This window comes from Rattus rattus, chromosome 3 (genome assembly GCF_011064425.1).
Source record: "Rattus rattus isolate New Zealand chromosome 3, Rrattus_CSIRO_v1, whole genome shotgun sequence".
In the NCBI taxonomy this organism is placed as follows: domain Eukaryota; kingdom Metazoa; phylum Chordata; class Mammalia; order Rodentia; family Muridae; genus Rattus; species Rattus rattus.
The window spans coordinates 37548738-37574174 of NC_046156.1; the positions used below are offsets into that span (position 1 = coordinate 37548738).

The following is a 25437-nucleotide window of genomic DNA, read 5'->3' on the forward strand; positions in this document are numbered from 1 at the left end:
GCTGAGTCAGAACCCCTCAGCTAAGCTACTCCTTGACCACAAGCAACAGAGATGATAGATTTTTATTGTTTTTGCGTTGTTTTTGGTTTTGTTCTTTTCCACAGCTGAAGGCCGAACCCAGGACCTTGCGATTGCTAGACAAGCACTACCACTGAGCTGAACCCCCAGCCCCAGATTTTTTTATTGTTTTAAGCTGCTAACTCTGGAATAACCTGTGAATCAACAACAAAGCACTATTGGCAGGTTTTGCGGGCATGTCAGTGTATCAGTGTCCCACCTCTTCCTCCGGACAACACTGAGAAATAGAAATGATTTTCTGAACCCAACGGGGTGACAGAAACCTGTAATCCCATTATTTGAGAAGCTGAGACGGAAGCATAAAAGGTTCAAACGGAAGCTGAGATGGAAGCATAAAAAGTTCAAACGGGCTTGGGCTACGTGGTGAAATCTAGGCCAACCTTTGCTACGAAGAAATCCTGTCTCAAAAACAATCAGGGACAGGCAAGATATCAGCGGACGAAGGCGCCTGCTGGGCAAACCTCACGAACTCAGTGTGATCCCCAGTGGAAGAGAGGACGGAAGAGTAGAGTTTCTCTCTCTTAGAGATGTGAAAAAAAATGAATTTCCCAAAGTCCTATGGCTGCCTCCAAACTCACCCACCCCATCATTATGCCTCCTGATCCCCGCCCTCAGCCAGGCATGCCTGAGACAATCTCCTCTTCTTTCCCTGCTCTCTTCAGAGACCAGCCGGGCTACCTCAACAATAGTTGGTCTTAAACTTAATGATAAGATTATGTGATCACAGGGCGGGGAATGGATGAGGTTTTGAAAACTATCACTGCCTGCAAAAATCCAGATCTTCCATAACTTGCTAGAACTTGGCGGAGACAATGGCATTTTAACACTATGGCAAAGGGGGATGGTGGTGAGGATGTAGCTTAGTTGGTAGAATGCTTGCCTAGCAAGCACACAGCAATGGATTCATCCTCATCACTGCGTACAAACGGGCTTGGTGGTGCAAGTGCAGGCCTGTAATATTAGCACTTGGAAGGTGGAGGATCAAAAGTTCAAGATCATCTTTGGCTACGTGGCCAGGTTAAGCCAGCACTGGGAACTATTTCAAAAACAAACTGAGAAGCGGCTCTTACAAAGCAGTAGCCATTGAAGGAATTTTAAAATGGATGTTATTTCTAGTTAGATTACGAAACCTAGCCAGGTGGTGGCAGTGATGTGGTGCAGGCCTTTAATCCCTGCACTTGGGAGGCAGAGGTAGGTGAATCTCTGGGTTCAAGGTCAGTGTGGTCTACATAGTGAGTTCCAGAACAGCCAGGGCTACACAGAGAAGCCCTATCTCAATAAATGAATGAATGAATGAATGAATGAATGAATGAATGAATGAATGAATGAATGAAAGAAAAAGAGAAAGAAAGCAATGTGTTGACAGAAACTGAGACAAGGACTTGCGGGGCTCATCTGTGGGGGTCTATGATAGAATTGTGGCATGGAGAAACAGCTGAAGCCCAGAAAGAACAGACACTTCTGGGTATGGTCATAACCTAGTTGAAGCTCTATCCTCAGTCTTGTCTGACTCATCCTAAGGCTGCTCTGCCTCGTCTGTATCAGCGATGCACTGAAAGGTTCAACCACCATCGTTAGTGATATGACTTCTCCTTCCTCAGCCTGCAACCTCCCTCCAGTACAACACAGAGGCCACCGTTACTCTAAGGCCATGGAGGGACAGCAGGGAGGATGACCAGATTAATTCTGAGATTTGGGAGTGGAATCTTGAGATCTGCTTAATAGGGATTTAGAGCTAGGAAGAGAAGCCCTAGTAAAATAACGAGTTTTAGCACCTAACCCAGAAGCCATTACCTGTGATTCTCTGTGCTTTTGTCTGACATGGCTAGTTTCCAAGGCTCCTCCAGGAGAGCAAGGAGAATACTTGTCTCCCTCATCAGTGGTCCAGTGGCAGTGTGTCACCAGTGAACTGTATTCCTGAAACCATTACTGCTAACTGAAATCTTTCCCAGGGACCAGTAGGACACATGTGCTCTTTGACCTATTTGGGGATGATGCTTGTCTAGTCTGGAAAATCTAGGTCAGTTAGGGCCTCTGTCCAACCTCTTGGCAGCAAAAATGGAGTATACTGCCTCAATGGTCCTCTGAGCACACTATTCAGCTTCCACTAGAATCCATTCACTATCATTTTTCTGCCCCCCCCTTTGATGTCTGATTTTCTTTAAAATGTGTGTGTGTGTGTGTGTGTGTGTGTGTGTGTGTGTGTGTGTGTGTGTGTGTTGGGAAATCAGACGATAACTTTCAGATGTCGGTTTTCTCCTTCCAGCATGTGGGTCTTGGGAATTGAATTTGGATCCTCAGGCTTGGCAACAGGTCAACAGGTTCCTTTACGAGCTGAGATTTCTCTCTATCCCAATGTCTACATTTCTTCATCTTTGAAATTGTTATTTTCTTTCCTTTATCCACATCTTGATGCTTAGTATAATTTGGTTATTTGCCTGGCTGAAACTCAACACATATTTTAGGAAAAGAAGTTCCAGCTCCTAAAAGTTGCTCCAGATTTTATCTGCCAAGACACTTTTTTGGTGGGAGGGGGTGGGGTATACCCTTGTTTGTGGAAATCATGTAGTTGAACAAATGAAAACAATTAGCAGTTCAAACTTCCTAAGAGAAAAATCTTTGGGAAAACCTTGAATTTAAATTCCGATGTTTTCAGGCAGAGGAGATAAGTGGTAACAGGCACCGGTACAGGCTGTGTAGGGGTAGGGCGGGGAGACAGGGAGTTGCAACAAATTTAACAGATGCTGTATCTGAACTTTGTTTCTCCAGGACCTGAGAGGTCTTGCTTTCTTTATTGAGGGATGACCGCTAGTAACAATGTCAAAAGCCAGTTGTCACATTTACACTGTGCCTGGACTGAGGTAAATTCTTGCAGGCACTAGTCCTCACAGCACTGTTATGGTTTCTCAGACTGGGAAAAGACCCTCAGAGAAGTTAGGAATCAAGTCTTGAACCCAAGAGGCGGAGCCAAGGCTTGAACATCAGTCCATGATCTCAAAATCCTACCAGATATTTTGTTTCTTCTTCCTCTCTTTGTTTTGGTTTTTGGTGTTTATTTTTTTCCTAGACACTGTTTTCTAAGAATCTATCGTTTGCAAGTTTGGGGTACATCTTACAATCAATACAGTAGCCTGTGCTTATTATTTGGGAGCTCAGGCTAAAAGGTACTTTGTTGGTAGAGATTCCCAATTGCAACTTACTACTTTTCATGTGTTACCTTACATATAAAATTTATATTTATATTATATTTATACTGCTTCCTATCCATAGGCTTCATATCTCTCAGGGAATGTGCAGTGTCCTTGATGACAACTTTATACTTTACCTCTCATGCTAGGCCTGTGTTATACCAGAATACTCACCCACATTACCCTCTAGGGTGAAGCAAAGCTAATATCAATCGCTAGCAATGCAGATCTTTAGAGATTCAGGAGAATGCAGAAATGCTTGCAAGTGCACCCAGAACAATGTAGCAGCTTGAAAATAATTCTGTCGGACAAACATGAAAATAGTACTGCAGACCCCTAAAGCTAGGTACTGGGTTTGAACGCCCAAACAAGGTATTGTTGTTGAGTTACAGTTGTCTGGGGGGAAACCCTAGAGAAGGGCAGAGTTGGGCTCTGTGGAAGGTGATTGTAGCCCATCCTCTGGCTCCCTCTGCTGACAGGAAGAGGTTGCTTTTTGTCCTTGCAGGAGTTCTTGGTTCAGATGTATAATTGCTGTTTATTATATTCCCAGTCAGCTCTTAGTTTATAAAGGAGAACAAAGCCCCATTAAATTACTCTCCTCATAGAGCAAACCAGTACACACCCCATTCTTTCTCAGGATAACACACCTGCCCCTCTAAAAGAGACTCTATAGACTGCTTGTCGGCAGAGAAGCCCAGCACAGCTGACCTACATCCTGCCCTACGACCTTAACTGTCTCAAATGCTTCACACAAGCCTAGTTTCCCCACAGACTCTGCTAATGTTGTCTCCGTATTGATGTTCATAGATAAGAATGTTTAAGTCTCAACCAGTGGAAGGAATCGACTATCCACAATTCTTTAATTTGTTATGTTGAAATGATTACCTACACATCTCTCCTTAGCATATGCTTTTCTCTGTTCCTTCCTCAGAACTTTTGAGTGTGAGTCACAATCGCTAAGCAGGTCAGTCACTGACATCTCAGAATTTGAGATTTTGCAGCAGTGCCTCCAGGCAAAATTTCTGTATATGGTTTTCACACAGAGCATTGACCATCTCTTTCCCTACATGAGCTGTGAACACAAGAACCACCAGAGCACTTAAGATGTCACCAGCGCCCATTTGAAGAAGAGTAATGATGTTTAAGATCCTTGTTATGGAAAGCAGGTTTTTTTTGGGGGGGAGGGGGGATGGATGAACTAGGCCTGGCAGCAGACAGAACTCTGTCACTGTGTGTAGAGGCAATCCACCATCAGTGTCGCTTCATGCTCTTCTTGGGTGCGCCAAGAATGCAAGACTGATCACTTTCTTTGGACCCCCTTTCGGAGTTGTGTTTGCAAGGAGCAATTTTGAGAGGTGAGGTAATGTCTCCCTGAAGAACAAAGAGCAGGCTTGCTTACCGCTCACCATAAAACATAGTCGTTTCTGAGCTCAGCAATCCTCTCCTATAATGAAAACCATTTTTGTGTGCAAGCATGCATCTGGGGCCCATATGCCTTCTTCCTCAGAGAATCCGAGTTCAGGGAACCAACATAACATGCTGACCCTCTGGCTACTGCTTTTGTTGGCAATAGTCCACACGTGTTCTGTCAATATCAATAAAGCCGTGAAAGATCAAGTATTTAGCCTGCAAGGTAGAATAAAGTCTGACTCTACAGTTTGCCTCCCTAGCCGAGTACTCCTATGTGTGTGATATAACATATTGTAGCTTTTGAGGTTTTCCTTTCTATAATGAGGACGCTGATACTTATCCCATAAAATAAAAATGCCCTCCCCCACTGAGAATTCCCTCTTCCCCTTCAGCGCATCGTGCTAGGCAAGGGCCCTATCCTTTGATGCCGGATTCTGGCTGGCAGGGACCACCCCGTGGGTACAGACTGATGCTGGTTTGGTGCAGAGGTGTCAGCGTCAGGTCGCACCACGCGAGTCCTTTGCAGGAGGGGCCGGGAGAGCGGCACGCTGATTGGAGCCCGATCCTGGGCTTTTGTCTGGCAGCGGCCGTTGCATAGCAACCGGGTTTTTATTTAGCTAGTTCCCTTAGCTCGGCTTCGGGGTCGCTCTGATGGAGATTGGGGGCGGGGGTGAGGAAACTGAGGACCCACTCCTTCCCACGCCGCCGCTCGGATTCACGGTGACTCCGCCCTTCTAAGCAAAGAGGTGCGGGGGTCCCACTGGCACCGGGAAGGTACCCCGCCATCGCGCTCGGCCGCGCGCCCTGCAGCCCAGGCGCTCGCACACGCTTGCTCTCCACGCGCGCCGTCCGCCTCCGGAGGCCGCCCACTCGGACGCGCGTGGGGAGCGCGCGGGCATCGGCGGCTGCGCGGCGGCCGCTCCTCGGCGGCGTAGCGGATAAGCTCCCGGGAGGATGCCTCGGTGCGGGGCGCGTCGCCCCCCTCAGGCCACCAGAGCCCGGATACCTCAGAAATTCGGCTCTGGGTCTGTGGGGAGCGAAATGCAACCCAAACCCCGTTTCCCCGAAGCCCCGCGCAGATAAACACGCACAAGCACGCACACAGACGTCGTCGGCCCGCACTCGCAGCCGCAGGTCCCGGCCTGAGGGAAGAGGCCGGGGCCCAAGATGGCTCGCCGCCTTCGCCTCGCAGCCCCGGGCGCGGCCGCTCGCCCTCGCCGCTCGCTCGCAGGTGCGACGGAAGTGCCCGGCGTCACCGGCCCGGAGCGACGACGCAACGGCCGGTCTGGGCCTGCAGCCTCGGTGGCCCGGGCCGGACGGGAGCGGCCGCCGGACACAGCCGGTAGGCGGGGTTGCGGGGCAGGCAGGGAGCCTGGGAGGGACAGGCGCGGTCCGCGGAGGACGACGGGCTCCCTCCGAGCTCTCCGGACCCGCGGCCCGCAGCCGCCGCCCTTCAGCAGCGGCGATTCCCGGGCGGTTGGGTGCCCGCCGGCCTCGCCGTTACAATTGGAGGTATCTTAGGCGCGGCGGCTGGGCTCCGGCGACGGAGGCAACCGAGATTGAGTCGGTCCCGGCGCGGGGCCGTTGCCTCTGGCTTAATACGGCAGATGCGCGGAAACTCCAACAGGTGGCTCCGTGGCGCAATGGATAGCGCATTGGACTTCTAGAGGCTGAAGGCATTCAAAGGTTCCGGGTTCGAGTCCCGGCGGAGTCGCGACGTTTTAGTTTTGTCATCGGGAAATTTTCTTTGACTTCTATCTTTTATTCCTTTCCTTTGTAATCTAAAACAGCTTAACTCCCCGCACAGCCACAGACCACTCCCGCTGCGCCCCTCAACCCTTAGCTGCAGCTCTGGGGGGGCCTTCATACCGCATTAACCTACCCGGGCCGGTCCCAGTGCGGAGAAGAGGGAGGCAGTAGAGAATCCAGGAGCTGGATGTAGGCCTAAAGGAGAGCGTGGGACAGGCCTGGGTCTAGAGTGACATCTCACATCCGGAGCTTGAGTGGTCACCAGCAGGATCGAGAAGACAAGATGCGTAGGCTAGTCCGAAGACATTAGAAATACACCACCTCACCCCACCCCACCTCCGGAATCTCAAGTGGATCCTTTAAAAAAAAAAAAAATCTCGATGGTCATTTAAGGATGCCATTTCGGTGGATCTGAAATGGAGCCCAGAAATCTGCTTTTCTGAGGTCGCCAGAAAAAAAGAATCGTTTTCTTTTATGATTTTAGTGCAAAGGTTGTTGTAGGCACGCCCTGCCTGCCAGCTAGAGGCAAAAGTTGCAGTCTTGTCGCCTTCTGACACAGGGATAGCGTTCCACTTCACCAAATGTCAATATGTGTAGGAATGAATGGAGTTTAAAAAAAAAAATCACTGTACCGATAAAACCCCTAATAAATGTAAACCGTTAACAAACAAACAAACAAAAAATGTTGGTAAAGTCCTGAAAAGAGTAGACATCCTTGGTATTCCCACATCTGAGACTTGAAATCCACCCTACAAGCCAGCAGTGAATAATGGCGACTTTAAAATGTTTTCACTTTTGTTCTTTAACAAAGCAGAAGTTAGTACTTTCTGCACACCGGTTAGCATTCCTGATCATATGTAGTATTATAAAACACAGGTTTGCAGTGTTTTACTCCTGTTTCAGTGAGTACAGGTAGAGCTGCACTATGCCATCGTATCCTGTTGATATAATAGCCACTAATACTGAGACATTCAGACACACGCCTTGTTCTCCCCATTGCCGTGCTGAGGGAACACCCCGTTGTTTGTGCACAAGTGTATCTTTACAATAGATTCCTAGGAGGCTGCACTGCCGGCTCAGGCTTGTTCCAGCGCTCCTAATCTGTGCCTACCTTGTAAGGCTTGGCAGCCTCCCTTCAGAGGATAGGCTCTGCTCACTTTATCTCCCCAGCAATGCCTGTTTGCCCACGGCTCTCGTCCGCAGACTCGTAAAAACTGTAATCGAAGTTTTCACCCACTTTTCCATGCACAGATCATTGTATTTTCTGGCCTGCAATTTATCTGCCCTTTGATTGAGCTCATTTTTGTAATGTCACTCACACCCACTTAGGATGGCTTTATTAAGATGTTTGTATTAGTTCATAGTTCTTTACCTAGGAAAGAAAACAGCCTTATGTTTTTAAAAATTGCTATTTATTTTCCAGGTTACTTGTGTGTTTATATATGAAATTTTTTCATCTCACAGACATTGATATATTGTAATTTATCAGTGTTTGCTAGTTTCTAAGTTTGAAGACCCCCAGAGTGTTAATTTCCTTTTAATGGTTTTGTCTTTACACCTTTGCCCCATCTGAAATATCTTCTATAAGTATCTTGAGCTAACAGACTGCGCTTCTAGAACATTCCTGAAATATCTTCTGTAATGAGAGTTCTGCCCCAGAGTTCTGGTGTTGAACCTCTGTGTCTTCTGTACTAACTTGAAATGTCACCTTCATTGTCAAAGTCCATTCTAAAGTCCTGTGCACACTTGTGTTCCTGGATTTTCTAGTTTGCTGCATTGGTCTGAAGTTTTTATGTGCTACAGTTTAGTGGGGTCGGGATTTTTTAAAAAAATGTTTCCCCTGCATAATCATGAATTATACATTAATATTATAATAATAAAGTAGCTTGGTCAAGGCTACACATGCTGTGATTTATAAATTATAAACAAGTTCCACTTGTTTGACAACATGGACTGTAGGACACAAGCGTTCTGACCCATTGCTGGGGAGACTAAAGTGAGTCTAGTCTCTAGTCTGCCAAAGCAAGATAAACAAATTTAAGTTCATTTTGACTCATGGTTTCGGAGGTTTTGGAAGAGGAACTATCAACTTGTTGTCCAAAGAAATGAGAGGTAAATTCTGAACCCTTTGTGTTCATTCCAGGCCTGCTCTCAACAGCGTCTTCTGAAAACAGTGGAGTAGGCAAAAGGACAGGATGTTTGCAGACATAGGTGTTCTTTATGACCTCACCAACTGAGAACTAGCAGAGATTGAGGAAGTCACACAACAGGGATCCAAGGAGAAACTGTTACTAAGGGAAAATCGAGTTCCCCAAGACTTATTGCATATGTCGGCCTGCAGATCACCTTAGCCTGATGTCAACTGGTCAGCACCATCACCACATTTACTCTTGGTTCACTAACTTTGGGACACACACAGCCAGGCAGTATGTATCAGCTTCCTGCTCGCTTATGAGACATAACACCTCTGACATGTAGGTTCTGGTAGCAGCTGCCTGGGTTACTTTGCAGAAACTTGAGTGAACTTTTGCTAAGACAGAGTCTCCTCTGGGTTCTACAATACCCGATGGATAAATACAGTAAAATAAAATAAGAAGGCTTGGCATCTGTCTTCCTATAGTGTCTGCCCCTTCTGCTGTCTTAACTCCTGGGTTACCTCTACATGTAGATAAATGTTTATCATTTAAGAAAAGAATGTTTTGGGACTGGCTCAGTGGTAAAGAGCACTGACTGCTCTTGCAGAGGTCCTGAGTTCAAATCCCAGCAACCACATGGTGGCTCACAACCATCTGTAATGATATCTGATGCCCTCTACTGGTGTGTCTGAAGACAGCTACAGTATACTCATATATATAATAAACCAAAAAAAAAAACAAACAAACAAACAAAATGTTTTGTCCAAGACTAGTATAACTTGGCCTGTTGCCTGTTGGAACTGGTGTTTCTTCTACCTCTTGTGTTTCTAGGCAGCTAAGGCATCTACAGTATACTATGAGGCCAGAATGTTTGATGAGTAACTCAGCACTTCCTGAGCAAAGCTGACCACCAAATTAGCCCACCAAATAAAAGGATAGTGAGTGTGTGTGTGTGTGTGTGTGTGTGTGTGTGTGTGTGTGTGTGTGTGTTTCATAAGAAGCATATCTTTTGGAAACATTTGGGACTAATGGACAATAGTCCATGGGACCATATTTCAGTCCATCCCAGAAAAGTCAAAAGTCTTCTGTTTGATTTTGTAAAGCTAGCCCCACAGTCATCTCTCTGGTCAGTGTTATCTCTCTTTTATGATGAAGAACAAATAAATATAAGCTCTGCCTTGCCTGTTGATGTTCATGCCGTATGCTTGGAGCCTGGCTTGAAGGCCCAGATTTAGACTCTGGAGGCTGAGGCAAGGGCATCACAGGTTCAAGGTCTGCCTGTAAAAACACCCCATTTCAAAAGTCTAAAGAGGCCTGAGGATGTAGCTCAGAGCCTGTACACTACGCAGAAATGCAAAAAGGCAAATATTGTGACTTGGTCTCATTCCTGTTGCTCCCAAGCCATGAATCCTGCTGTCTAATCTGTTTAGTCTACAGTTACTTGACTTGGAGGCAGAACACCATGACCGGGAAACAGGCATGGAACAAAGCAGGTGACACCAGCAGACAGAAAACGGGCAGAGGTTATAGAAGCAAGATAATAGATTTCCCAAAAGCCTATTCCCAAATGCCTGCTCACAGCAAGGCCCTACATTTCCACAATCTAATAGTCCATCAAAGGATTCGTCCAGAGATAGCTCAGAGACCTCATGATATGATCTCTCCCCAAAGCTCTGCACTTACCTAGACATGTAGCCCAGCTTGAGCTCAAACTGTGCAGGACAAACTTACGTTTTTGATCCTCTTACCTCTGTGAGCGCTCAGGTTACAAGCATGTACAACCAGTTCATGTGGTGTTAGTGATGAAATCCAGGGCTTTGTGAGTGCTGGGCAAGCTACCAACTGAGCTTCATCCCCACTCTGCATTTGTTGGCTTCTGTATTCAGGCTTCAGTGATGAATGGGTTCTCTGGAAGCCCTCCTGCTAAATTACTAAGCCACAGGAGCCCAGCTGATAAGCACCTGCTGAACCTCTCTTATTTACAACTGGAGCAGCTGGGTGTGGTAGAGAACCTTGATAGAAGCCCTTGGGTGGCAGAGTCTGGTGGTTCTGTGAGCTTGAGGCCAGCCTAGTCTGTCTAGTGAGTTCCAGGACAGCAATAGATGCATAGCGAGACCCTGTCCAAAACAACAAATGAACAAAGCCCCCCCCCCACACACACACACACTTTAAGAGTCCACCCAGGGCCGTATTCCAAATGTTTCATACATCATTGCTGAGTGTGGATTTACTTTAAAGGCCATGGGAATCGTCGTTAGCTGGGAAACCATGTGATGTGTTTTGTGTCATTCCTAGGCTGCAGTGTAGACCATGGACTGGAGCTATTGAAGACCCAAAAGAAAGAAAATGTTGAGAGGTGGAATGAGCTTGGTGGTTGAAGAGATGGCTGAAGATTCACACTTGAGCTGTTTCCCAAAACTTAAGTGCTGCAGGAGAGCAGAAGCAGCTACCTAGCCTGCCAGAGACATGCTGTTTCTAGGCTAGGGTGACTGCTGACACAATGAAGCAAAAAAATTAAAAATACTGGAGCGTGTGATAATGAGTTCAGATAATGCATGGGTTGAGTTTTCGGTCTCTGGGACACCCTGGAGATGTACTGTTGGTACTTAGACATGACAGAACATGATGAATGTTCTCAGAATGGAAGAACATGGCAAAGAAAAGTTGAAGGTGTGAAGAGAAGGAAAGACTTAACTCTAAGGAGAGACTCAGGCTTTGGACTACCTTAATTGATCTACTTCTCCACACTTTTGCTGTAGCAGTCAGTCCAAATTTGTTAGTCATTAAGTCTAATAATTGAGTGAATCAAGTTTTGAGGACATCACTAAACAAACCATGACAAATTCAACCATTATTCAAATACAGATGGTTCCTTACAGGTATGACTTAAACTGATTACAATGGAGAGGAAGCAACTTGGGTTGAGCAGAAACTGCTCCTTGAGTTGTTGTCCTGGGCTAGTGATGATTCCTGTTTAGGCTGGGGATGTTAGCAGTGTGTACAACTGCAGATTCACATACATGTTCTGAACACTTCAGGGAAGCTTGGTAAGGCCTTGGTACATTAGATCAAATGCGTCACAGTTTCCACTGCTTTTAACTTAGAACAGAACCCCATCTTAAGTTGACATATGCAAATACTTGTAGGCCAGGATGACAGGGACCAACAGCAGAAGTCTCAGGCTGGTGAGATGGGTCAATAGGTAAAGAAGCCTGTGGCCAAGGTTGACGGACTGTGTTTGATTCCTGAGACCCACACGGTGAAAGAGAACCAACTCTCACAGTTGTTCTCTGAGCACATGCCCACACACACCCACAAACAAGTGTAACAAACAAAACCAGAAGTTCCTACCTTTGTAACAGGACCCCAGACTTGACCCAGCTGGCACTGTAACAGAAGTACCATTCAGGCCTTAAAATCTTACACATAGGCAGCGAGACCAGACAAAAAGAGAATAAAGACCAGATCCACTCACGTCTAGTTTTAGGGCATTCCTAAACATACTAATCTTGCTTTTTGACTTCTGTAGTTCGCATCTGGCTGTTCTCACCGAGGTGAGTGGTTTTTATGCTTAAAAGTGGACTCTGAGAAAGGCTCAGGGCTGTACTAGGGCCCCACACACCCAGGGTTGTCACCAGATGACTAATGAAGTTTCTATGGCTAGAACCCATGCTGGAGCAGACTTCTCTGAGGATTCCTCAACACCTTCTTACAATTAAAGTAAGACACTATTCCTTATGGTATGGACTTTTTTTGTTTTTGTTTTTTACTTGGGACAGCATTGCATACTAAACAAACTCCTTACGTAATTGTAGCTAACTTCCAGTGTCTGATCCTCCTGCCTCTAGCACCTCAGGGTGCCAGGACCTCAGGCTTGACTACTGCTCTTTTGGAAGATTTAAAATAAACTTTGAATGTTAATAGGTGACTTAAGTTATTTTTAGGTGATTTCATTTACTTTATGGAATTATTTTGTTCAACATTCCCTACTTTGCTACAACTTAAATGGAAAATAAAGGAACATAACCCTGTTATTAAACTTAAGGGAGGAAAGGTTTATTTTGGCTTTGTTCCATAGGTAGTCATATGTGATCACATGGCAAGAATTCCACACCAGGAAAGAAATGTGCAGAACCAAAGATAGCCACCTCTTGGCTGCAAAGAAGAAAAGGTAAAGAGGCCAGGGATTTAATTCCCTCTTGCAAGGACTTGTCCCCAAAGACTCGATTTACTAGGGCCCACCTCCTAATGGTCTTATCACTTCACATTAGGCCTTTGAGGTAGTTAAGACAAACTGTAAGTTGCTAATAAAAAAAGTTTTCAAAAGGTCAAATAAGTCAATGGAGACAAAGTATTTAATGGAAATGTAACGAGTCAATCAATACTCAAAAATGTTATTGCTTTGAAGCAGAGTTATTCGGCCCTCTAGCATTCACAGGACAGAAAAATCATAGAGCAAGTTTGCCCCTTGAATCTTAGTCAAGAAATGTTTACCAACAGTATACTGCTAAGTGTGTAAAGAAACTTTCCCCCTCTCCTCCCGCCTGCCATTATCACAGAGGCAACGCGTATTACTCAAATACTTCTGTTTTAATAAAGGAAGCATAGATGCTAGGTTGCTTGTGACTCCAAATAGTGAAAGTAAAATGTTGACTTAATAGTTACTGAAATAAGGGGTCCAATAAATAACACAAAAGAGCTACAGCCAAGAAGCACCAATAGGTCTCACCGGCACTCCTTGGGTACCAAAAAGCAGGTCAGGTCCAGGGCCTGCCTAAGCCATTGGAGGAGGTAAACGGAGTCATTTGACCTACTAGCCAGTGAAAATCCTGTTTAAACTGTTTTGTTTAGAACAAAATTAAATCATTCATCCCGTTCCAGTTGCTAAGAAAAACTCTCCTCTCTTCTTTCCTAGGAGGCCTCAGTTGTTTCAGGCTTGTTTGATGTTCACATAGTTCTTTGTTTCTGCACGTAATACATAAGTTTGCTCCAGGAATACTTTTACTTTACTCGCACAGCGTAGCTTGTACATGGGAAGAACCAGGCATGTATGCGTGCGTGTATGAGCCATGTCTGCATCCTGGCACTTTTATAAGTTATTTCAAACGTTCTTTCTGCACTTGGTATTTGAATGTAGGAGTGCTCTGTCTGCATGTACAGACAGGCTAGAGTGGCCTGATACCTCTACAAATGGTCACGAGCCACACTGTGGTTGCAGGGAACTGAACTCAGGAGCTCTGGAAGAGCAGTGTTAACTGCAGAGCCATCTCAGCAGCCCTCAAAAGTTCCTTAAACAGAACTGATTTTGTTTTGATTTAATTGGACAAACATTAAAATAGCTGATATTCATTTTCCTTGTAACAGTCTAAAACCAGACATATCATCTGATACATACACCTACTTTTATTCCAAGGGGCACATAATTGATTTTGTCAGTAATTTTTATTTCCAAATAGAAATCACTATTTATACATATTATATAAATTATATGATAATCTTCAGCAAATCAAGATCTATAAAATATTATGGTATGCTATGTAAATTTTAATTGCGAAATTTCTTCTTTTTTCGGAACTTCTTTCCTTCTGCATTTGCTGCTTTTTCAGCCATGATTTCCGAATACTTCCTTCGATTAAATCTGAAAGAAAAGACAAACCTTTATGCTCTAACCTAAAGCATGATGTATAGAGTATATCAGGTATTAGCAGTTAATACAGCTTAGGGAGGAGGCTCGATCCCCAAATGCTCTACACTGAATCCTCTTGTAGAAACCACATTGCTACCAAGTGTCAGGAGGCTGAGGGCAGCAGTGCTCTCTGTCTTCAGTTTGCATTCACTTTATTTGGGTTTTGAGATTGTGTCTTGCTGTGGCTAGCCTTGAACTTCCTTTACTCAGCTATGCACTGGAGTTTCAGAGCCAGGTGTAGTGAGCAGTGGAGGCAGGGGCAGAGGCAGTGGATCTCTGAGTTCCAGGACAGCCAGAGCTATATAGTGAGACACCCTGTCTCAAAACAAAAGCCAAAACCTTAAAAAACAAAGAGCAATGATTTTCACAAGAACAGTAAAGCTCTAACTGCCCCTCACCCTGTTCCCACGAGGGTGCAAGCGCAGGTGAAGGGGTAAATGACAGGTGGTCTGGCAGAAAGAGAGAGGCGGCTCTGGCTTCCTCATGCCGAAGACCAAATTATTTTTGTTGTGGTATTCTCATAAAAACATAGCCACCAAATGGAATCTACAAACGTCTGTGTACTTAAAGAAAGAAATACATATTATAAAATGTATTACCTCCTGAACTCCGAATCAGCCAGCAGTTCTTCCACAATGGTCTTTTTCCTCTGTTTCTTGGGAATCCGCGAATGGTAGAAGTCGGCTGGATTATCAACAATGGTTCCAACCTAAGAAAAATGGAAGGAAATAAATCATGCAGTACCTGGATGTTAGCTCGCCCCACATTTCAGTGTAGAGCTAAAGCTTTTTTGTAGAGAAGAACAGAAAGCACAACCTATTTTACACATGTATTAGAATTATACCATTTTATCAGAGCAAAACCAAACCTATTATTAGCCAGTACACTGGTACTACTGCTATTTCCCTACTAGAGTGTACAGTATGTCCAAAGTTTATAACCTTCGGTGCTAAACAGTAAATCTGTGATGAACAGCACAATATAATGTAAACTGTGCTTTCTAATTAAATGATGTACATTGAAATTCTACAGGCCTATTTGATTTTGGAGCTTATCAACACTGCCGGCTTAGAACCTGTTTTAAAAAAAGGTCTACATTTGTTCATTCAGCTGACTGCGGTCATAGGATGATTACTATGCACCAAGCACTCTGCTTAGGTGATGGGGAAAACAAGGACCAAAACAACCTAGTCTGTGCCAGTAAGGGTCACAGTCTTAAGGCAGAGCCAGACAGAAACTAAAAACATCACAGTACAAATGACATGCACGGAACAGAACACTATACATGGCTCTGAAGACAAAGTGACCTGGTTTACTAAAGGAGTTAAGAATGACAAACATGGCATTTTTAATTTGGCTCTATATAGTTCAAAGTTCACCAAGCAAACAGGGAGAATAATGTCACAGAACAGCAGAGACTAGGTAATATAAACCCCATTTGTCTCCACTTTGAGGACTAGGCCTGATTTCAAGAGAGTCTATAAAGCACCAGCTTTAGGAACAGACAATCATAAAATCCAGAACAAGATCATAAAACCTCTCCCAAAGAACAGCCTGGGGATAACCACAAGAATGGGGTTATCTTGTCTCAGAATGGGCCGTCTGCTCTGGACAGCCCTATTTCATCACACGGCTAAGCGTTTGTGACATAGGAATGTAGACCACTGATAACCTGTGATCCCCTAGCATTCACCAATGAAATTTTAGATTACTTAATCCTTCTAGAGAGTTCTCCCAGTTCCCTATAAGGAGGCCTGCATGCCTTTGTCTGGGGTCGCCATTTTGGAGAATGGTTGACCCCCACATCCTGGATGATCTATAGAATAAAGGATATTTGTTTTTGCATGCTCTGAGTCTGGGGTCTTCCTTCAGTGGTTTTCGGACCCTTACAGTGCAAACTCTGAGACAGGTGAGTACTGAGTGTGGTGAAGGTTATAAAGGCTTGATAACAAGGAGTTTGCAAGCTAGTTTGGGTGTACATGGTTCATTTCTTTTGGTGCATCACAAAGGAAATGAAATGGATTACCCCAAAAGTCACTAAGAATTAAGTTTCTCAGAAGTACAGCCTGAAAACAAATATTTAAGTAAATTACAGAATACAGACCAGCTACAATGAAACCTGAGGAAAAGACACTTGGAAACTTTTAATAACCCAAATGAGCAGAAGAGGGTTGAGAAAAGTGGAAATGTCAACTTGCACATTCACCGGGAGACACCCACAAGCAACGTTTGAATGCCTCTCTACCTTGCAAAGGAAAAGGAAAACAATAATTTCCTCTCTCTGCATCTGAATGACTTTTGCTCTTAGGTTAGTACCATCCACACGCCTGAACACAAAGACTGTTAATTTAACAGAACTACCCTCGATCCCCGCTGCCGTGTTTAATGTTGCCTCTTTGGATGGAGGACCCACTACAAAATGGCGGCTGTCTGAATTGTGTCCTAGACAGTACAGAGCCTAAGCAGGCACAGACCACAGGCTTGGTGTGCACATGTAATCCTTATGTTAACAGTAAACACAGCATTGCTAAGCTACTCTCCACAGACCAGAACCACTACTAAGTATCCTACCTGGAAGTACTTAGGGAAGCCATCTCTGTCATTTTTCTTGTAAAACCTCTTTGGGTCCATGCTTGCTCTCATCTTTAAGGCTTTGAGGTCATTTTTCAGTTCGTCTGTCAGTTCCGGAGCTTTCATGCCAAACCAACCATTACCAGCTGTTTTTTGTCTCTCTTTCTGAAATACAAGTGTTAACAAAACATTTTTAAAAAAAAGATTTGTTTTTATGTATGTGTTCATGCATGTGTGTGCAGGTACCTGTGGAGACGAAGAGAGTTTTGGATTTTCTGAGCTGGAGTTACAGGTGGATATGAGATACATGATGTGGATGCTGGGAACCAAAATTTGGTCCTCTTTAAGAGCAGCAAGTGTTCTTGACCACCGAGCCATCTCTCCAGCCCCCCCAAATAAACACTCAACTTTGTAAGAGTATAGAGACTGATTTCCCCTTAGGCACACTGCCTACTGTGCTATAATATCCCCCCAAAATCATAAAACAGAAAATGTGTGAATTACTTGGGTTTGGTAGTGTATTCCTGTGACCTCAATACTTGGGACAGATTGAGGTTGGATGATTGTGGGTTCAAGATAGCAGCATGGGCTACCACAGGACTGTGGGGAGAGTTTATAAGGGCGGGAATGTGACTCAGATGTAGAGGTCTTGCCGAGCACACACCAGTCCCCGGGGTTGATCCTTAGCACTGCATGAAATGGACACGGTAATGTGCACCTGTAATCCCAATCCCAACCTAGGATGTGTGAGACACTGTCTTACAGAAAACAAAACTCAAACGCTAACTTCTCAGTAAGCATTAACCCCCAGGATACTTAAAAAAAAGAATTAAGTCAAAAACAAAACATCCAAAACACATTTTGGCAGAGCATCAGTTTCATAAATGAAGGCTCCCTGGTATGACTTTCAGGGAAAGAAATGCACGGCTCCCACTTTTTGTCTAAGAGCTCCTACAAGAGGTAGTGTATAAAATCAATTTAGAAGCTGGTATATAAGCATTATTTTTCATTCAGTTAAGTCTTAAGGGTCTTAGAAGCTACTTAACTCTCAAGTCCAGAACTTTATATTATGTCCAAGACAAACAAAAGTGTGATTCTTTTGAAAATTCTACCTAACATTTTCATTCATCCAAAATTGAGTGCCTGTCGCATGCAGTGTGCTCTGTATCAGCACCTTTTGTACCGGTCTATGAGTCCAAATACTAAGACAAGGTTTGCTCCCGTTCCTCCATTTGCCATACAGCAATGTATCTAAAAGCCAAAATGATGTGGACGGTGACCCTGCATGCTGGCTGTCACTGTTTAAGGTGTATTTTCAAAAGCTGTACTTAACAGGGTTCAAGGCATGGCTCAGTGACAGGGCACATGCTTACATGTGCAAGGCCCCAGGGTTCACTTCTGAACACAAATCACTATATGTGCATTTGGCTGCAAAGACCTAAAAAGCCATGCTAAACATGCTGAGGGAACCACATTTATGGCCTTTAACATCTGAGAACTCTGGACCAATCCACAGATAGAGCTTAAATGTTGCAGTATTACATAACCTGAAAATAGAAAGACGAAGCACATATGAGCAATCTGAATATTAAATCCCAACTTACCCTGCGCTGTTTCTGAAGCTGATGCTTTGACTCACTATATGGTGGGACACAATAGTTTTTTTCAAAATCAGGTGTGATGACAGCTTTCTGCAGAAGCTACGAAAATACAAAATAATTATTTTCTCTTTCTCCCCATTTAAACTTGGGCTTTTACATTTTGTATAGGCAAATCCACTAATCTGTTCCTGAGTGACTTTTAATTTTAAGGCACTCCCTGTCAAACCTCAAGGTCTTGCTCTTGATCCCTGGAACCTACAGGGTGGGGACACCTGGCTCCTGCATGTTGCCCTCCAGCCTACACCAAAAGTACAAATGTGCCCGCATATATACACACAAAATTAAAAAATACAAAAGGACTCCTGGGATTAAGTAGTGGATGAAAAAGAAAACAATGCTGCTCTTGAATTTATTTCAAGTAGCATCTCTTACAGATAAAACTCTATTCATAAAGAATAACTTCTAAAATGACAGAAAAAGAGCAGAACATGTCAGTCTGGCCTTAGTAGGGACAGAATGATAGGGTTTTAATCCCAGAACGGGGCCAGCATGTGTGGGCCTCCATGAATGTAGATTCGCCTAAGGCTTGGTTGCACAAAGCACATTTTATGTTCCACCTTCAAGGAATGACCTGTTAATGACTCCAAGACAATCAGAATCTAGGAGGCGAAGGTGTGGCTAATGTCTCAGCAAAATTGTAAATGCTAGGACCTTCAGGACTGCCCCAAAGACTGGAAAAGAACTCTAAAAACAGGAGTTGGAAAATATTTAATTCCTCAACCGTGCAAACTATAAGGTATTTAATTCCTCAACCGTGCAAACTATAAGGATGCAGCATGAATCACAAGGCCTTCGTGAATGTAAAGGGACAAAGGCAGCTGCGGTAAGCCGGCTTTCAGAAAGACTAAGAAAGGAAGGAAGGGAGTTAGGGAACAGGCCCCAAGAGCTTTGTTTGTTTGGCGGTTTATGCTTACAAAGGCAGGTAGACTCCCAGTTAGGACCGGCCAGGGACAGAGCAAGGTGAGGACCAGGTGTGGCAGAAATGGTCATTTCTGGCTTATCTTAAGTGCTTAACCGAGGGCCGTAGATCTCGAGAGTTCTTTTGCAAGGTTAAAAGGAAATGTGCACTTGCTGTTGCCTAAGAATTAAGGTGCTGGGGTCATTGGATGCTGATTCATGATAATCTGACTGGATTGATATGTAAAATAAAAGGCTAGGTTCATGATCTGCAAGAGTTGAGCTATCCAAAGACCTTTTAGAATAGCTTCCTGGAGAGCGGTCATGAGCACAGAACATCAAGAGAAAGCTGTCTAGAGAAGAGTCGAAATCTCGAGAGAGCAGAAATAAGAGAAAGGAATCTGGAAAGCAGAACACAGGCTGCCAGCTTAGACCCATTGACTTCCCATTGACTTTGAGTCGTTTGTTTTTGCCACTCTAAGGCACCCCTTCTCTCAGAGCCCCTTTCCAAGCCAAGGCTGGTCCTTGGCAAGAAAATACATGTTTTGCCTTAGGAAAAGTAGTCATTTTCCAGGGACTGAAGATGGGACAGTTCATGTAGCTTACCTCGTTTTTCTTTTTCTCTTTGATCTGGCTTAGTGTTTTCTTGTGGGGCTGCAGTTTGTCTGCATTAAAATTAATATACAAGCCACCCAACTCCTTGATGTTTAGTCCAGGGTCTATGCTGCTACTTGTCAATTTCAGACTAAAAGAGAAAAAGATCACTTAGATGAAGTAATTACAACAAAATGGAAACAAGATTGCATGTTAAAAATCACACATGCATACAGAGCATCACATCTTTATAATGAGTTCCTGAAACACTGAATAAACATGTCTCATTACAAGTGTCCAGGATAAATAATGAATCAACACCGCCAGAGAAGAAGTCCTAACAGACTCCCACGATTTTCTAAAGGCATGTAACATACCCTCGGATTTCACAAAGAACTTCCAGAAAAGCAATTCAGTTCAACTTCACACACTGAAGGACACAGTTCAGAAAGACCTGCTGTATCTCTAAACACATGGCCCTGTCAGTCCCTGGACCTCACAGGGCAGAGACACCCGGACACCGTAGGCTGGCCTCTAACAGCAATGAACAACCTCAAGGCATCTTTGTTGTTTGCTTTCCAAGACAGGTTTGATGTATGCCCCCACCGTAGGGCACCTATTATGACAAGTCTTAGATGGCTGCCGACATTTCTAGTGGCTAATGCCAAACAGGGCCCAATTCAGGAACAGCAGTTTTAAACAAGACAACTCCTAAAGAAAAATCCTCAAACATTAGAGCTTTCAACAGAAAATGGACAGGATTATAGGTGACTATTTTCTTCATATTTTTCTGTATTTCTCAATTCTTCTACAAGTAACATAAAAAATTATGTTCCTCTTTTGTTTTTACTTTTGTACATTTATGAGTTTGTATGTGTTTACATGTATGTGTGTGGTGTGCATGCACATATGTGCATCCAGAGTTTGACTTTGGGTATCTTCCCTGATCATCCCTACCTTCTATATTTAAGCCTGGTCTCTCGAAGCCAGAGCTCACAGACTCAGGTAATCTACCTAGTTGGCTTGCTTGGAGATGCCATTTCTACATCTGGAGCACTGACATTACAGGCGGGCCATCATGCTCATCTGTTATTTTACTTGCAGGGCAAGCTTTTTACCTCTAAGCCATTTCCCCTGTTCCCACAGATGATTCCTAACAGATTACCAAAGAACATTTTGGCTATCACTGATGAGAAAAATATAACTGCCAAAGTTCTCATAAATAAATACAAGGGAGATGTCAGGGGGAGCTCACCCACATTCTGATGTATATACTAGTAAACTACTGTTTGTACTTTTATGGCAAATCAACCACTTGACAAATATATCAAAAACTAACTTGTAAAGGGATGAAATAAAGGCTGCTCCCACGACAGGGACAGGTTCATCTTATACGTTTTTGGTCACAGGAGTCCTTGAGACTCCATAAAACAACATAGGCTATTACCATGACTCTCGGTTGCCCACCAAGAACAGACTCTACAGCTTAATGTTATCACAGGCTAAGCTGGAAACATCTCTCCTGTTGCAAACTTTTAGTGCTGGCAGGTACTATGTAGGCTGCCTGGGAAGAAAAGCCATCATTGGTCTTACTCAACTGTGGACCTACTGACTTGCCAGAGAAGCTATGCCTGTCTATTTGTGTACTATTACTGAGATAACCAACCACTAATTGGCTTTGAGGCCCATTTACTCAAATTCATACCTGGTACTGTAAAGCCAAACCTATGGTGGGTGACAGACCCTAGTGGGGAATTTACTATTTTTGCTAGACATGCTGAACCCATTAAAAATACTTTCTAAATGCCGAAGTTTCTGCTCATATATGAGTCAGTTCTCCCCACCTCCCCTTATCTTTTGGCAATGGGTAACAGTTACTACTAAGACTCAAAACTGGTCAAAGTGCTGAGAATAACTGTCTCAAAGTGGTCATTTCTAAATGGGACATTTATGTCACCCCTTCCAGAGAGAATGTAAAAGAAGGAGGAAGAAGGACAGGGAGCAGTGACATGGAATACTGCCTTCCAGGTATGCATGGTAGCTGCACCCAGAACTCACAGCAGCTATTCATTACCTGCACAAGACTGCAGCAGTCAGTATTTTGGATTTTTGTTCTTTAACTTTTTAGTGATCTTGGTGAGTTTCATATTGGGTACAGGGAGATGAATGAGACTGAGGTGCATGATATGAAACTCAACAGTCTGAATTTTGTAATGGAATGTCCAAGAGCTCATGATGCCCCACCTCTCCCTGAGGACCTATAGGCAGTTAGTGATGACTGGGGGAGGGAGAGACATTTTCTTCAATGGTATAGTAAGCTTCATGAGCTTGTAAATAACCCCTAATCCATAGTCCCATAAACATTAACTCACTGGGCCACCTGTGTCCCCAGAAGCCATGAAAGTAGAAAGAGCTGGGGAAAGGGGCATCAATGAATGAGTCTGAGGGACACTAAAACCTCAATACATTACATACACATATAAAAACATGAGACATTATTATAATGTATGTTAATAAAATTACTTTGGGGGGTGAGGTCTAGCTCTGTGGTAAAGGGCACGCTTGTTATGCTGCAGCCATAGGCGGGCTCCTCAGCACAACCTCTCCAATTTCCTTTCAAAGGTAGTACTTACAGCTTAGACTTGGTGCTACTGAGGAAGTCTTCCTCATCACTAGATTCATCCTTCTTCTCATCACCGTCTGATGAGTCTTCACTATTTTCCTCTTCTCCCTCCTCCTCATCTTCTTCTTCCTTTTCTTCCTCAATAGCAGCCTCACTTGGAGCCTTATCTTCCAGGTAAAAGTTTTTATCAGCACTCAACCCAGGAGTTCTGTCAATTACAAACAGTGCACTACCACAGGCAGGATCTTCCAAGTCCTCAGCTGATGCCTCCTTTTGGCCACTGTTTTCAACAGAACACAAAGTGTCCCTTTCATTCTCACTGCTGTCAGACTGTTGGCTTTCATCACTGCTAAGAAATAATAGAATAGGACTATCTGTATGCCGAGACATGCTGAGTTCAGACTTGCATGGCATGGCATCACGTTCAAGAGCGACATCCCTTTGGCTGCTCTTGTCCTCACTGACACCTACACTTGCAGGCTCATCATTGCTGTTACCACAATCACTGAACTGTGCCAAGTCACTCTTTTCTACGTTGCCTCCTCGCTCTTTATTCCATCTTTCTATTTTCACAACTGCAAACTTGTGCTCTAGTGATTTCATTACAGCCTCCTGCTCTGGACTTGAAGCCTGGGATGTGGCTTTATGTGGGATGCTTGAATGCTTCGGAGACATTGACTGCTGAGGGCTGGGGTCTTGAGCTTTGGAAAGATTCAGCTGGGAATCTTTCTCATTAACTACTTTTTCCTCTATTACTTTGGGGTCCTCCTCATCCAGATTCTTACAATTCTTTATGACTTCTGTAAGAGATACATCATCAGCTTGTTTTTCCTCTTGGATACGCAAATTTTGATGGTTTTGGGTTGTCAGTTTTTCCCCTGAATTTCTGTGAATGGAATCGTCAAAGTCATTATTATACGTTTGACTATCAGAAATAGTCGGCATATTTATCTGAGACTGCAGTCTTGCTGATGACAACTGAGAGGGCTGTTTAGCTTCTGATTCCTCTGAGTCCACAGATGGACCCACGATTGGCTTCTGATTTCCTGGTGTAATCTCAGTATCTTGTTTCTCAGCTTGGAACTCTAATTTCTTCTGCACATTCCTGGCTGTTCTCCTCGGTGCACTCTCTAATGATGAAATGCCTGAGCAGGACCCCTCAGCATCAGATATAGTTTCCGAATATGATTCTTGGCTTGAATCTCTTTGAGATTTAGCCTTATTTCTGGTTCTTCTTTCTGTGGAAGGTACAACCATAGAAACCCCTGAAACATGAGACTCTGCTTCAGAAACAGCTCCTTCATCCACAGATTCATGTTGAGGGAGTTGAGGGATTACTTTCTGCCTTTTCCTAACACTGGACTTCGGGGTGGGCACAATTACAACCTGACGTTTCCTAGTTACTCTTACAATGGGCTCTTGGACCTCTAACACAGAAGAAACCCCAGAAGCATGAGACTCCGTTTCAGAGGCCTCTCCATCAGAAATCAGTACAGTGATCTCCGCTGGGCCTGTGGTTCTGCTGTTCCTGCTGCCAGAGAGGGCTGAGTTCTGTTCCTCAGCAGACTGCGATCCAGCAGTGCTGCCTTTCGATCCCGATTCTTTTTTGCTTTCTGAATGTGTCCCAATTCTCCGAGGAACAGACCTCTGAAAACCAAAAACAAACACGATATAGTTTAGATAGGGCAGGGACAAGAGCAGAGGAGGCATGGCCTAGGGAGCAACACTTAAAAAGGTACTAATCAAAGCCAAACTCACGATAAAATACCTATTTTTTTACTTGCCTCACCCTGGGCTTCAGAAAGCAGAACTAAAAAGAGAACTTTCTCCACTTAAAGAACGAGGGGGAAATTTTTAAATCATTTACAGAGGCTCAGGGAGCGAGGGAGTTAAGTACTAATTGAACACGTGTTTAGGAGTGTGTAAAGTAATCCTGTTTGTCTGGATTTTTACATACAGGAAAGGGCTGCTCTAGATCCCTTACCACACAATCTAAAGAGCATAGCACCAGAAGACAATCAGAGGCTCTGAGAGAGACCACGCCTTCATATGCCGGAGGAGTTAGTGCTGGGCCATTGCCAGTCTCTCCACGTGAAAACGATGCTCCTTCCCATCCCCAAAACTAGGCTCGGTCGAGGTGACTGGAATTACCCTTCCTTGGTATTGTCTCAAACAGTAAACTTAAAAGGCCTCATTTGCCCAAGGCGAGCTACGGACTCACAAGGGCCCTAAAAGAACCCCCGGGCCCAAACAAGTTCTGAACCGGCCGGATGCAGTACCACGCGCTCACGGCTCGGGTTCCTGCTCCCTCTCCTCCGCACCCCCCGAGCTGCTCTGCCTACTGGCGAGGAGACCGGGAGAACCCGGGACCCATCTCACCTTCCGTTGGGAACTTTCTTGGATCCTGGACCCAGACCTAGTGACCACCATGTTTGCGACTCCGTATTCCCCGCAGTCTGCGTAGCTTCCTCTGTTCCGACGCTTCGGAAGTACGTCAGACCAGGGCCAGGATTAGGTTTCCCCGCGGAAACGGCGGCTCCGGAGAATCGTTCCTTTTCCGGCTCTGCTGCAGTTCTAGACAGACATCTCCACCGTAGGGCTAGAGCGGGTCAGCGGGGTGCACTAGACCCGATCCGCCTCTAGTTTTGAGCGTCTCCGATGTGCGCTCCGCAGCGGTAGAGGTCTTCCTCGCCGTTTAACACAAAATAGGAAGTCTCATTTATTCTGCTTTCCATCCGTCTCAACCTGTGCAGTAGTTGTGAGATCTTTGACGTGAGTCTTTACTAAAGGAAGCCAAAGGGAGATTTTATTTAGTGGGCCTCAGCCGTTAAAGGCTAGACTTTGA

At 44.5% G+C, this 25437-nt stretch overlaps 2 protein-coding genes and 1 non-coding gene across 5 annotated transcripts; 2 read left to right on the top strand and 1 right to left on the bottom strand.

The window, feature by feature from the left end:
* The first annotated feature begins 5593 nt into the window (after window positions 1-5593).
* Window positions 5594-11284, top strand: LOC116896302. 3 transcript variants are annotated; one of them, XM_032897389.1, is made up of 3 exons: window positions 5594-6018; window positions 9991-10083; window positions 10856-11278. In XM_032897389.1, exons 1-3 carry the CDS (start codon window positions 5844-5846, stop codon window positions 10936-10938), a joined length of 351 nt encoding a protein of 116 aa, XP_032753280.1. In that variant the 5' UTR covers window positions 5594-5843; the 3' UTR covers window positions 10939-11278. The 3 variants fall into 3 exon arrangements, with proteins under 3 accessions (XP_032753280.1, XP_032753281.1, XP_032753279.1); XM_032897390.1 differs by lacking the exon at window positions 9991-10083 and having other exon boundaries at window positions 10856-11284; XM_032897388.1 differs by lacking the exon at window positions 10856-11278 and having other exon boundaries at window positions 9991-10314.
* Window positions 6306-6390, top strand: Trnar-ucu. The gene is given in 2 exon segments: window positions 6306-6342; window positions 6355-6390. It is a non-coding gene; the product is annotated as a tRNA-Arg (tRNA).
* Window positions 11285-13940: 2656 nt separating the features above from the next.
* On the bottom strand, window positions 13941-25104 carry Dnttip2 (deoxynucleotidyltransferase terminal interacting protein 2). Its single transcript, XM_032897386.1, has 7 exons — window positions 24972-25104; window positions 22603-24239; window positions 19982-20120; window positions 18422-18517; window positions 16818-16982; window positions 14846-14955; window positions 13941-14198 (listed from the first exon to the last, which is right to left on the bottom strand). Exons 1-7 carry the CDS (start codon window positions 25020-25022, stop codon window positions 14105-14107), a joined length of 2292 nt encoding a protein of 763 aa, XP_032753277.1. The 5' UTR covers window positions 25023-25104; the 3' UTR covers window positions 13941-14104.
* Window positions 25105-25437: the final 333 nt, after the last annotated feature.